The sequence below is a fragment of the Scyliorhinus canicula genome, chromosome 18, assembly GCF_902713615.1.
Source record: "Scyliorhinus canicula chromosome 18, sScyCan1.1, whole genome shotgun sequence".
Lineage (NCBI taxonomy): Eukaryota > Metazoa > Chordata > Chondrichthyes > Carcharhiniformes > Scyliorhinidae > Scyliorhinus > Scyliorhinus canicula.
The window spans coordinates 94,405,488-94,419,331 of NC_052163.1; the positions used below are offsets into that span (position 1 = coordinate 94,405,488).

Genomic DNA, 13,844 nt, shown 5'->3' on the forward strand with positions numbered 1-13,844 from the left:
CCAATTATCTCAACAGGCACGATCGAACGGCCTCGTCACGCCCGATGCGGTGACGCAGCGAGACCATTATGGAACACCTCGCGTGATCTAATGAGACGTTGCGATCTGGATCACGTCCTCATTGATCCAGATTAACATATTCAAGTGAGCCATGAGGCTCATTTAAATATGTCGGCGCCCGATTCTCCCCAGGATCGGGAACAAATGCCTGCCCCTGGGAAACTTCACCATGGCACAGTTAGTACTGGCCACACAAACATGGATGAGGTAAAATGGCACTGAGGAGGGGGGTCTCCCAGGCCATCGGAGGCCCCCCGGGATGTCGGGCTGTGGGCAGGGTGGAACCCTGGCACTCCCACTACCACCCAGGCACCTTGGCACCGCCACCCTGGCACCGCTGGTTGGCAGTGTAAAGATAATAATAATAATCTTTATTGCCACAAGTAGGCTTACATTAACACTGCAATGAAGTTACTGCAAAAAGCCCCCAGTCGCCACATTCCGGCGCCTGTTCGGGTACACGGAAGGAGAATTCAGAATTTCCAAATTACCTAACAGCACATCTTTTGGGACTTGTGGAAAGAAACAAGAGCTCCTGGAGGAAACCCACGCAGACAGGGGCAGAATGTGCAGACTCTGCACAGATAATGACACAAGCCGGGAATCGAACCTGGGACCCTGGAGCTGCAAAGCAACAGTGCTAGCCACTGTGCTGCCCAGATGCCCGGTTGCCCATGCCAGGGATGCCCTACCCTATTAGGTGGGGATAGGGGAGGCTTGAGAACCCCCGAAGAGGCAAGTTGCGGGGGTCCGGAGGCTGTGGTGGGGAGTCCGAGGGAGTCGAGAGATTGGGGCAACATTTAAAAATGGCAATCTCTTCCTGCACTGAAAGAAATGAGGTAAGCGTGGCCTCGGCGGGGTGTTCCTGTCCAAGGCCAAAAAGAGAGTCCCTTTGATAGCGGGGTCATTCTTCGGCGCTGCAAGTGCTGGGAAACACCCCTCTATATGCACCCAAAACGGGACTCGGCTTTTTGGAAGTTAGATCATGCATCTCTACTGCCCCTGAGCTGTCAACATTCATCAATGACGTAACTGCTAACTCCTCTAGCCAAAGAATAAAAAAAACTGAAGTAATCAACTTCAACCGGGCTACAATTTCTATGCTCTTGCAACCTTCAACCGGGCCACTGTGACATGGACAGAATCTGAGTAGTTAACTTGGTTTTCAATTTTCTCCAGTTAATGTCTGGTTCCGCTGAGGCCATCAGTCCCCTAGCAGCTCCTTTCCAGCATCAGTTCTCGATGTCAGTCTAGACAGTGCATGACAACAGGCTGGTTGACTGGGGTTTGGGGGGAATCAAAGAGGAACATACTTAAGTCCTTATTATTCTCTCTCACATATGCATAAACAATAGCATCTCCACAAATGCCGCCAGGCCTACTTAGCTTTTACAGCATTTTCTCTTTTTATTTCAGATTTCCAGTCGCAGTATTTTGCTTTTATTTTAGTGAGCAAGAGGAGCTTGATATCACCCCTCTCAGCCTCTTTGTTTCAATGTTTTGTGTTCAACCAAGTGAATGATGTTAGTGTTTGGTGAATTGAACTCTTCAGGCCTCACTGGAAACATCAAGACACAGAATAAAGCTCCTGGTCCAACACTGTAGCTCAGGCCTCAATCATTAAGCCATCAGGTGGCTTCACTCCATCAGGCTGGTGAATATGTTGAGCTGGAGGTGATTGTTATCCAACTGCCTGGGCTGGATTTTAATCTAAAACCTCGAGATGAAATGGAAATTCTGCACCGGTTCCTCTCGCCTCTCAAACCCAGAGCGCTGAAGACACATTTTCCATCCTTACTGCTCATCCCTCGGAAAACTGTATTGTTACTATTGGAAATATGTGTGAGTGGCATCTGAGCGATATCACTGGTAATTAATGTTTAATGCTCAATCTGCGTGGCACAATTGCAGCAATGAGTCATCTGTTTGCAGCAAGCTTAAAACAGGGAGAATCTCCTGTTGGATCAACAGAAATACGGAGCCTAACTGACAACTGTTCAGCTGCCTCTGACATTATTGAGCTGAAACTCGCAACAGGCTGTCTGCATCCTACTCCTGAAACCATGCCATTCTCTAGTTTCTCTCCCACCTCTTATCATGTTCTGTCCAAGCTCATTTCATCCATGAGACCCACCCATTGCTTCCATTTTAAAAACTAAATTTAGAGTACCCAATTTTTTTTCCCCACAATTAAGGGTCAATTTAGCGTGGCCAATCCACCTACCGTGCACACCTTTGGGTTGTGGGGGTGAGACCCACACAGACACGGGGAGACTGGCGGCATGGTGGCACAGCGGTTAGCACTACTACCTCAGCACCGAGGACCCGGGTTCAATCTCGGCACCGGGTCACTGTCTGTGTCCGGAGTTTGCACATTTTCTGTGTCTGTGTGGGTCTCATCTCCACAACCCAAAGACGACTTTGCTGTGCTAAATTGCCCCTTAATTGGAAAAATAAATTGGGTACCCTAAATTTAAAAAAAATTAAAGACACGGGGAGATGTGCAAACTCCACACGGACAATGATCCGGGGCCGGGATCAAACCGGAGTCCTCAACGCAGAGAGGTAGCTGTGCTAACCACTGTGCCACCGTGCTGCCCTGCCCACTGCTTCCATGACAAAATTAATATTAAACTTCTTTCCCAGAATGCCAGCTGACATTCTATGTATCTGTGGGGAGGTGATGGCGTAGTGGTCCTGTCACTGGAATGGTAATTCAGACTCCTACCCGGTGCCGGGTCGGAGAATCCCTGGGGGCGGCGTGAGAATTGCCGCCCCCGACTTCCCCAATCTCCAGCCTCGATTTCCGGGCGCCCGCGGGATCGCCTCCACACCGGTCGGGGGCCAATGGCAGCGGCCACCCCTGCAATTCTCCGGGCCCCGATGGGCCGAATGGCCAATGACTTTGGCCAAGGCCCACCGGCGTGGATTACTCAGCTCCCACGCGGCAGGACCTGGAAGGTTAGTGTGCGGGGGCCGTCCTGTAGGGGCGACGGCGGAATCTGACCCTGGGGGGGGGGGGGGCATGGTGGTCTGGCCCATGATGGGGCCTACCGATCGGCAGGCGGGCTGGTTCCGTGGGGGCCTACTTTACTCCGCGCCGGGCCCCTGAAGGGCTCCGCCATATTGCCCGGGGGCCGACGCGGAGAAGGGAACGCATGCGCGTAAATACGCTGTCCGTTCCGCGCATGCCCGGAAATACGCTGGTCATTCCGTGCATGCGCAGAAATACGCTGACCGTTCCGCGCATGCGTGAACTCGCGCGGGCCATTCTGCGAAGGCTGGAGCTGCGGGGACCACTCCGTCGCCATCCTGGCCCCCTAGGAAGGGGAGAATTCCTCACTTTCATGGGCTGTTGACGCCGGAGTCGTTGGCGCCGGTCTTCACGCTGGTGTGGGGACATAGCCCCATTATTAGAGAATCCCGCCCCTCGGCTAATGCTCTGAAGTGACAGGTTCAAATCCCACAACTGGGGGAATTTAAATTCAATTAATACATCTGGAATTATAAAGCCAGTCTCAAGGGGTGGCAGTGATTAGCACTACTGCCTTATGGCGCCGAGGACCCGGGTCACTGTCCGTGTGGCGTTTGCATATTCTCCCCATGTCTGCATGGATCTCACCCCCACAACCCACAAAGATGTGCAGGGTAGATGAATTGGCCACGCTAAATTGCCCCTTAATTGGGACAAAAGAAGAATTGGCTATTCTAAAGTTATTTAAAAATTTAAAAATAAATAATGCCAGTCTCAGTCAATGACAACCATCACTGATTGGTGTAAACTCCTGTCACTAAGGATTTCCTTTAAGGAAGGAAATTTGCCGTCCTTACCTGGTCCGGCCTCCATGTGACTCCTGACCCAATGTGGTTAACTCTTAACTGCCAAGGCACTCAGTTCAAGGGCAATTAGAAATGGGTAACAAATGTTGGCCCAGCCAGCAACGCCCATATCCCAGAAAGAATATTTTAAAAATGGTCTACTCTTCTCAGGTACTGATCACCCCCTTTTCAAATTGCCATTATAACCTCACTCCTACTTCTTATGAACTACCACCCCATCTCTAACTTGCCTTCTCTTGCAGGAACTATCATCTCCTAATTTCAAGCCATCTTTTCTCCAACTCGGTTTGAATTTCTCTATTGAGAATTCTGTCCCCACCAGAAGCATAGTCACAAATGATATTTTTTGTGAATGGGTTCATGTTGCATTACCTATCCTCGACCTCCTTGAACTCTCTGCAGACGTTAGCATAGTCAACCTCCTCCAATGCCTCTCCTTATTCCTTGCTTGATTGCGCTCTTCCCTGTCAATCATAGTCAGAAAACCCCAGCAATGGTTTTTCTTCCCACCCATGCACTGTTACCACGGAGAGTCTTGTGAATCTATACTTTTTTCTCTACTTGGTCTACATGCTGCTCCTCAGTGATGTAATCTGTACATGCAAGGTCATCTTACACATGTGTGTTGTCATCACCATCCACCAATTCTTCCCCTCCACCAATTCTGTCTACATCTCTCCTGCCCTTGAGTTGTCAAGACCATTTGTTCAACATCCGATCTTGGATGAATCATAATTTCCTCTAACTAAGCACTGGGAAGACTGAAGTCATCACTTTCAACCTTGCTACAAATTTCATACCCTTGCCACCAATTTTCTTTTACTTCCCAGCAGTGGTCTCAGACTGAACTACGGATCACAACCACATCATCCTTGCCAACCACAATCTTTGATCCCATACTTTCGAACTCACAAGGACCATCTGGGTTCAACCCTCTCCCAGCCCACTTGCTGTCAAAACTCTCACCTCTGACCTTCACACTCGACTATTCCAGTTCTCTCCTGGGCAACACACCACCCTCTACGCTACCCAAACCTCAACTCATCCAAAAAATTGCTATTCAAAATGTACCAACCCCCATTAACTCCCTGTCCTTGTCTCCTGGTTCACAAAGCCTCAAATTTAAAATTTGCACCCTCACATTTTAATAACATAAAGGCGTCACCCCTCCCTATGTATACAATTTCAGTGAGAACGTTCCATTCCTGTGACTCTGGCCTCACACATCCTTCACTTCACAAGGGACTGCTGTGCCTTCAGACTCTTAGGCCCCAGAATCTGGAATTTATCTTTCTAAACTCCTTTGCCTCTTCACCTCACTTTTCTTTAGACCCTCCTTAAAACCAAACTCTTTGTCTGAACTTTTGACCACCCTTCATAATATCTCGACCTCTCTGTTTTTGATGATGGCTCTGTGAAGAGCTTTAGGTTAATTTGCTCTCGTGAAGGTGGGATATAAAAGCATGCTGTTGGTGTTGAAGTTCCCAAACTGATCCCTGGCCTGTGCTGAATCAGCAGATCATTCCAGTGAAACAAACACCTGCAATCCTCAAGATAAGAAGGGTGGCAAAAACATTTTGCTGTTTTCTGCTCCTGATCCTGCTGCAAAGTCCATGTACAGATGGGGGTCAGGATCTTAAAGCTGACAACCACTGTCTATGCTAAACTCAACATCGGCTGGACAGGAGGGAGGAAATATAAATTTCAAATCTGTACATGGAATCGTGTTACTAAGCTAACCCATAAAAGTGACGTCCAAGGAAACTGGAACCTAATGAAAAGCTTGCTGTTTATGCCTTTCCTTGTCTCCTGCGTCCACTTTCTATCTCAACCTTTATTGTCATTTGATATTTTATTGATAACAGTTATGGTCAATGCATTTATGAGCTTTCCTCATTTGATCAATTCTATTCAATTCTAAATTCCAGACGGCACGGTGGCCCAGGGGTTAGCACTGCTGCCTCACAGCCCGAGGACCCGGGTTCGATCCCAGCCCCGGGTCACTGTCCATGTGGAGTTTGCACATTCTCCCCGTGTCTGCGTGGGTCTCATCCGCCCAACCCAAAGATGTACAGGGTAGGTGGATTGGCCACGCTAAATTGCCCCTTAATTGGAAACATTTAGAAATTAAGAAATATTTAATTCCAAATTCCAAGTACTCCAACCTACACAAACGTTCTTCACCCCGAATTGTCTCCTGCTCTGGACTATTCCTTACCAGGGTCTCAAATTTATGGAACTCTGTGTCTCTTACCTCACCCGTCACTCTATATTTCTGAGCTTTTGAAAACCAAGCTTGATTTGGTTCATCTTCTTTCCTTGATACTGTCCCGCATTTTGACAAGAACCTTTCACTTCCGTTTATCAATGTTAAAATGAGACACAGCTGAACTAAAGGAGTGGGCTGTTACTGCTTCCCAGCCTTGACAACCGGAAGGTTATTCAGGTACAAGTGACCTTACCAGGAAGAGACGGTGAATAAGGACTGGGTTGAGCACTTACAGGAAGAGGTTTTCCATGATGTATGTATAGTCTGCACAACCGCTGTCAGGTAAGTAACACGCAGCAAATACAATGATCGCGTTCAGTCCTTCACCATAATAACCTGTGAGGAAGAGAAACATTTTAATTCTGTGTGATGACAGCTTCAAATAGTAGATACAATGGGCACAACTGGTAGAACAAGGCCTGTTTTCACTGGATGAATTACCGAGAGGGAACAGGATCCACGTCTTTTGGGAGTGAGCTGTGTGGCTGGCATTGTGAGCAGAGAACTAGAAGACACAGTTTTAAAATTTTCAGTAAGAGCTGGACAAATAATTTCCCTCTCATGGCTTAGCCTCAGAGTACGTGGCAGAGTTCCTCACTAAAAAGGCCTGGGGAAACACCTAGTTGGGAATGGAGAGGGAGGCTACAGGAACAGGTAGAGATGAGCATAATTAAATATTCCACGGGTCACAATTATGTTGGGGGCAGGGAGAATAGGGGATGGGTGGGAGGTAGACAGAGTGGAAGAAAATGTCTGTGGAGGGCACAGTCCAGGCTGAATAGTGAAGCTGTGAAGTTTGATAAATATTCTTGGGTGGATTCTTTAGGAATCAGGGATAAATACTCCCTGATTCCCTAAGAATCCACCCAAGAGTATTTATACAAGTCGTTTTCTCAGAAATTAAATGGGTGGGTGGAGGTAAATGGTATATTGTGTGTGGACGGAGATTAACTGGGTGTTGCAGAATCCAGGTTAGATTGTTTGTGGGCTGTGGATGGAATGACTGATGGTCTAAATACCCTTATCCCATTCTGTGTTTTATTATGTTCTGAAAGCCCTTTGTCCAATTTTTAAACAACGCTCTTGCCCTGCAGTTGGGGTGGTTCCAAAGCTACCTGTCCTCTCTTACTCTTTCCTGCCCCCGTGATTCTGGCATCAGTGCGGGGAGTTTGCCTAATCGATCACACATTCCAGCAAACTATCCGAGTACTACTGTGTGCCGCCGGGCTGCCCATCTGACAAGTTACTTTCAAATAACTAATTTCTAACTCTGTCCACCCAAAAGATAATAGGAAATAACTTTGGATGCTTTTTGGAAAATTGAAAATCCTATTTTGGCACAGAACATATCTATGAAGTCAGCTATTTTCTTCCTTCTCTCAAAGTGTAAAATTCAAGAAGTTAAAACTCTCCTCGCTCTGCATTGGCCAAGGTTGACCATCCCTACCTCCATGTGTCACCACTCTCATATACGGCCTGATGATTTTCATGTCAATCCTGTGCTCTTGCTCTCCGATGATGATTGTCCTCCACAGCCTTCCATTGGTAGATTCCCCGTCTCCACCTGCACAGTCTTCAAAAGAGCCCCCTTTTGCACTGGGTGAATTTTTCGCACTCGCAACTGGAGTATCATCTGGAAGACAGGATCTCTTGTGAATGTTCTTAATTGGCCCATTTCAGTTAGGATACGATCACATTCATTAGATCAAAATTTCATTCCTCCACTTTTTCCATCTGTCCTCTCCTGAAAGGGAAAACATTTCTTGGGCTATTGCACTTGCTAAGTCACCCAATTGGACAGTGGGAAGCATGGCCAGCTTGTGGCTGAGCCCAAACGCAAAATACTCCAGATGCTGGAAATCTGGAATAGAAACAAAAAGTGCTGGGAATACTCAGCTGGTCAGGCAGCATCTGTGACGAGAAACAGAGTTGACACGTTTCGCCAAGATGACCTTTCATCAGGATTATTGGAGCAGAGTCCAATTGTGCCTCCGGCTGACAATTTGCCCACGCACTATCAAAATGAGTTATTGGATAGCTATCTGGTGTGGCAACCCTGGGTGTTTTGCTTGTCAATAGACACCAACTTTAGCATTTGCTTACTGTAAGTCCAGGTGAGATCACCTAATTCAGCACAGGTCAAGTATCGGTCCATGTAACCCAGTACCCTACTGGACAGCAAATATACCAACCAAGTCATTGGAGAATTATCAGTAATAACACAAAACAATTTTACAATTGGAAGAGATATTAAAAACAATCTATTTATATATTGCATAAGTGATGTTAATGAGTTAAGAGAGAAGAGTTTCAAAACATTGAATCAACCGAGGACACACAATGTGGGTATGACTGGGCAGATACATACATAAGGGGATCAGGGATTATGGGCAGGAGAATGGGGATGAGAAACATATCAGCCATGATTGAATGGCGGAGCAGACCCGAAGGGCTGAATGGCCTAATTCTGCCCCTTTGTCTTGTGGTCTAATGTAACGTATTCATAGACAGATGAGGAAATGACCCCAATCAATAATTGATATTTTATCCTTACTCAGTGACTCAGCTAAACCAGGGAACAAAACAAATTATTCGGATTCCTAAACCCATGTTGCTCTCACTGCAACTGCAATCATGCTGGGAAATCCTAAAACATCTGCTTCCTAAGCAGCATGGAATCAGAGTAAATAATGCCTTTATAGACGCTTTCTAAGCTGAAATGATCTCCAGTGACAGTATACTTGTGGAATCAAGACTTAATGTTCAGGGTTAGAGTGTGGATAATTAGATAATTGGACCAAGGTGAGCAGATACAACTCAATTCCATTTCATCTTCCTTCTCATAATCTTCTATAACACTTTGAATTTCTATTATTTATAAAGCGGGCTGGAATGTAAGAGTTGCTTTGCTGTGCAGGTTGAGAAACTGCAAGTAGCAGAGTTGAGGAGCTACAGTTCCACTACTAAGAGGGTGTACTTACATGTGACCGGTTGACAGACTTTCATATCAACATAGGAATTTACAATGACTAAATTCAATACTGCAGAGCAATACAATTATACGAACAGGATGTAAGAATGTCCAGAAAGGAGGTGATTTGAAATATTACTAGTCAACCTCCTTGGGGTTGTAGATGGTAAGTTGAGGAATATGATCACTCCCGTATATGTTTCTTATAGCTGCGTTCCCTTTCTTTCTCTACCTCTGATTCTTGCTCTAGTTTCTCTTTTGCTCGTCTCTCTTTACTCACTTATTGCTTCCCTTTCTATTTCATTCTATGTTCCCCCCCCCCCACCCTTTCCTTTCAGTGAGAGATTCTGGGTAGTGTGACGATGCAGTAAATGAAGGAGCCACCAACACCTGAATTTGGGATGTGGAAGTCCTGATAGTCCTGATGCTTAGCGGGTATTTTCCCAGGCCCTCCCTCAGTCCCTTGTGTTTTCCATGAATCCATCGCTCTCACCGCATTCCCTATCCCTCCACTGTTCCACTTATTCCTTCCAGTGTCTACCACCATCCCACTCCCACCGTTTCTTCCCCATTGAACTCCTACCAGTCTCTTTATTCTCTCTTGCACCCCACCTGCCGTTCACCTCAACAGCCATCTGCTCTCACTGACTCTTCCCAAGAGCTGATGGTGAGAGGCCAGATTCCCCTCAATCAGCTTCTCACTCCCCTCTCTTAGCTACTCTTTATTCCTATTTGATTATCACAGATACGTTTACTTGGTTTGATTTCAAATTTCCATTTAAAAAAAAAAAGTAAATTTAAAATGTGGAAAGAAACTATATGTCTTCCTTTCACTCTATGGGCGCAATCTACCCGAAAGGAGACAGAGTTCCACTGTGCGCGAGTTTAGCCATGTGTTTGCTGGCACTCGGGAGTGCCAAAAAACACCCTGCTATCTAACGCCCATCCGGGTAGATTGGGGGCCTCAGAAGGGAACTCCCCGATGAGGCCACACAGAGCCCCGTTTTCTCCACTGAGGAGTTCCACTCATCAGAACTCCTCAGTGCAGCGAGAGATCGGGACATCATTTTTAAACGACATTCCAATCTCTCGAATCCCCAACGCGACCCCCGAACACCCCAACTTACTATAAAATACCCGCTAAGCATCAGGACCCCTCAAACCCCCAAACCTGACACCTTGGCAGTGCCAGGCTGGCACCCAGGTGGCACTGCCAGTGTGCCAGGCTGGCGGTGCCAGGTGGCACCTGCAGTGCTAGGGTACCACCCTGCCTAGAAGGCATGCATCTGGAGATCACCCATCCCCTGGGAGACCCCCACGAATGACGTTCCATCTGGTCCCCTTGAGAGGAGGCCAGTACTGAATGGCGCTCGCCCGAAGTCTACAAGGCAAAGGGGTTAAATCCCATGCCCTGGGTAGTTCTCGGGAACACACATTAGAGTGAGACTAGCTGTCTCACTCTAATATGCAGATTTGCCAGAAAGTGATCCTGCCCACAATAGGCTGGATGCACATTGCGACGTCTCGCGAGATCACATTAGATCTCGGGAGTCGTGGTGAGCCGGGTAGGTCCCGGAAGTGAGATCCTCCGGCAGCTACCGACTGCATTGTGGCACTCAACGCTTCTTTTCGAGGCATTGCAACCAGGTGGATCCCGCCTTATGTCTCTCTTTCTCAACTCATTCACTCAACCACCCTCTTCAGTCCCTTTTTCCCCAAGCCTTCTCTTTCTCTCTCAATCTTCCTGCCACACACTCAATCCTGTCCTCTTCATTTCAGTCCATCTCTTTTGACCCTCTGTTCTCTCCTTTGATTCTTCTTTTATCTCTCTTACTCCCTTACTTGACAAAGCCAAGTTATTGGTTATCCTGAAAACTGAAAAAAATGAAACCTTTGATTGGATTCTATTTTCCTTTGTGAGGTAGCAGTAGGCAAACTCTGTGACGCTGCTCAAACTCCATTTTCTTAAATTAGGTGCCATTCGATATAGTACCTCGTGCTTCCAACCCACCCAACGAAAGGGAACCCTCGGCAATGATAGAGAATTTTACACTGGACTGTTGCTGTCGCAGTGACACAGTGGTTAGCACTGCTGCCTCACAGCTCCAAGAACTGGGTTCGATTCCAGCCTTGGGTGACTGTCTGTGTGGAGTTTGCACTTTCTCCCTGTGTCTGCGTGGGTTTCCTCCCACAGTCCAAAGATGTGCAGGTTAGGTGGATTTGCCATGCTAAATTGCCTCTTAGTGTCCAAAAGGTTAGGTGGTGATACAGTGATACGGGGATAGAATGAAGGCATGGGCTTAAGTAGGGTGCTCTCTTTTTCCAAAACATAGGCAGGCTAATCATGGCGTTTGTGGGGGGGGGGGGGGGGGAGAGAACCCGAGAATTCCCAAGCCGACACTGCAGAGGGAAAGTCAGAGGGGGCCTGGCTCTACCAAACTTACAATACGACCATTGGGCAGCAATGGCAGAAAAAATAAGGGGATGGGTACAAGAACCCAATACAGATTGGGTACAAATGGAGGAGGCATCCTGTAAAGGAACAACCCTCCGTGGCCTGGCTACAGCAGCACTCCCATCCTCCTCAACAAGATACACAACGAGCCCAGTGGTAGCGGCCATGCTGAGAACGTGGACCTAGTTGAGACAGCACTTCGGGAGAACCAAAATGTCCCCTATGGCCCCCATCTGCGGCAATCACAGATTCCCCCCAGCCATGCTAGATACCACCTTCAAAAGATGGAGGCGGGACAGGGGCACACAGACGGTCGGGGACTTCTACGTAGGGCGCAGACTGGCGACACTGGACGAACTGATGAGGAACTGGAAACTAGCACGAGGACAGGAATTCAGACACCTCCAAATAAAGCACTTCCTTCGCAAAGGGACAGTAGGGTACCCGGGGCCCCAGAAAGTACACTATTAGAGGACCTGATATGCACAAGCAGCGAGAAATGGGGGCTATGTGGGAAAATATACGGACAGCTACTGGACAGAGCCCGAACACCACTAGATGGGGCCAGACAAAAATGGGAGGACAAACTGGGGACAGAGGTAGGATGGGGACTCTGGAGCGAAGCACTGAGCAGGATGAACTCTACCTCCTCCTGCGCAAGGCTAAGCCTAATGCAGCTCAAAGTGGTGCACAGAGCACACCTGACCAGAACCCGAATGAGAAGGTTCTTCCCGGAGGTGGAGGACAAATGTGAACGGTGCCAGAGGGGCCCGGCCAACAACACCCACATGTTTTGGGCTTGCCCCAAGCTTGATGGGTTCTGGACAGCCTTCTCCGAGGCAATATCCAAGGTTGTGGGGGTGAGGGTGAAGCCGTGCCCAATAGTGGCAATCTTCGGGGTATCAAAGCGGCCAGAGCTACACATGGGGAAGGGGGCCAACGCCCTTGCTTTCGCTTCCCTAATCGCATGCTGGAGAATCCTGCTCGGCTGCCGATCGGCAGCACCACCCAAAGCTGCAGACTGGCTCGCTGACATCTCGGAATTTCTCCACCTGCAGAAGATTAAGTACGACATCCGCGGGTCAGAGGAAGGATTCCTTGGAGGTGGTGGGGGAGGGGGAGTATCATACACCGATCCAGAGTGCAGCAAAATGTACGTACAGTTAGTCAAATGAAGGACAAAGCAAACCTCTCTGTAAAATAAAGCAAATTAGCACGGGCAAGAAAAATGTAATATATATAAGTAACAACTGTTTATAAATATAAGAAAAGCGAATAAAAAGATTTTCAAAACAAAAGAAAAGTAGGGTGCTCTTTCCAAGGGACGGTGCAGACTCGATGGGCCGAATGGCCTCCTTCTACACTATAAATTCCATGATTCAGCCAAAGAGGCAGTGGGCATGTTCCGGGGGCAGAGCAGCACTGAAGAAGTCTTCAACATTTCATTTACGCCAAGGCCTGAAAAGCTTGGTAACTGGGACTCCGAGAAAGCGAGGGGGGGCCTGTATGCGCCCTCTCCCTCCATGTAGAGTTGGACAAATCATTAGCACAGTGTCCATCACTTTTCTCTGGCAATCCTTGGGGTTGGCAGAGATAAAAATGGGCCAGGTTACCAGCAGGGCCGGCTCAAGGCACCGGCAACACGGGCAGTCGTCCGGGGCGCCATGTGCTAGGGGGCGCCAGAGACTCGGGTCCCGCGCATGCGCAGTTGGGCCGGTGCCAACCAGCGCATGGGCGGTGGCCGCCCTCCCCCCAGGTCCCCCCCCCCCCCCCCCCCCTCCCGGCTCGGTCCGCTCCCTCCCCCCCCGCTCGGTCCGCTCCCCCCGGCCACCCCCCTCGGGTCCCCCCCCCCCCCCCCCCCCCTGGCCCCGCCGCCCCCCCCCCTCCGCCCCGCCCCCCTCCGCCCCCCCCCCCCCCCCGGCCCCCCCCCCCCCCCCCCCCCCCCGGCCCCCCCCCCCCCAAAGGGCGCCGAAGTTCAGCTTGCCCGGGGCGCCAGCAACCCTAGGGCCGGCGCTGGTTACCAGGCCTGTCGTGTCATTCATGTGGGTACAGAAATGGCATATGGTCCACCTTCTCGTCCAGTTAAGTTCACAGTTTTGGAGGAATAATGGAGGAAAATTCAACCCACGCTCTCTCATCCTCTCTTCTCTATCTCCCCATCTCTCATTTTATTGCTTTTTCTGAAGTTTAAACAAAATAGAGGCTACAGCGGGTGGGATTTTCTGGCTGTTCACTCTGGCACGATCTTA

At 48.8% G+C, this 13,844-nt stretch overlaps 1 protein-coding gene across 7 annotated transcripts in view; it reads right to left on the reverse strand.

Moving 5' to 3' along the window:
- LOC119953154 (caytaxin-like) overlaps positions 1 to 13,844 on the reverse strand; it is a 119,042-nt gene that overhangs the window by 37,204 nt on the left and 67,994 nt on the right. For all 7 annotated transcript variants that reach the window (XR_005457972.1, XM_038777077.1, XM_038777075.1 and 4 more), the window contains 2 exons: positions 7,617 to 7,802; positions 6,403 to 6,505 (listed from right to left, as the gene is read on the reverse strand). Coding sequence is in view for 6 of the 7 variants with exons in the window: in XM_038777077.1 (XP_038633005.1) it covers positions 6,403 to 6,505; positions 7,617 to 7,802 (289 nt within the window). In the remaining variant the exon portion in view is untranslated. The remainder of the gene's footprint in view (positions 1 to 6,402; positions 6,506 to 7,616; positions 7,803 to 13,844) is intronic.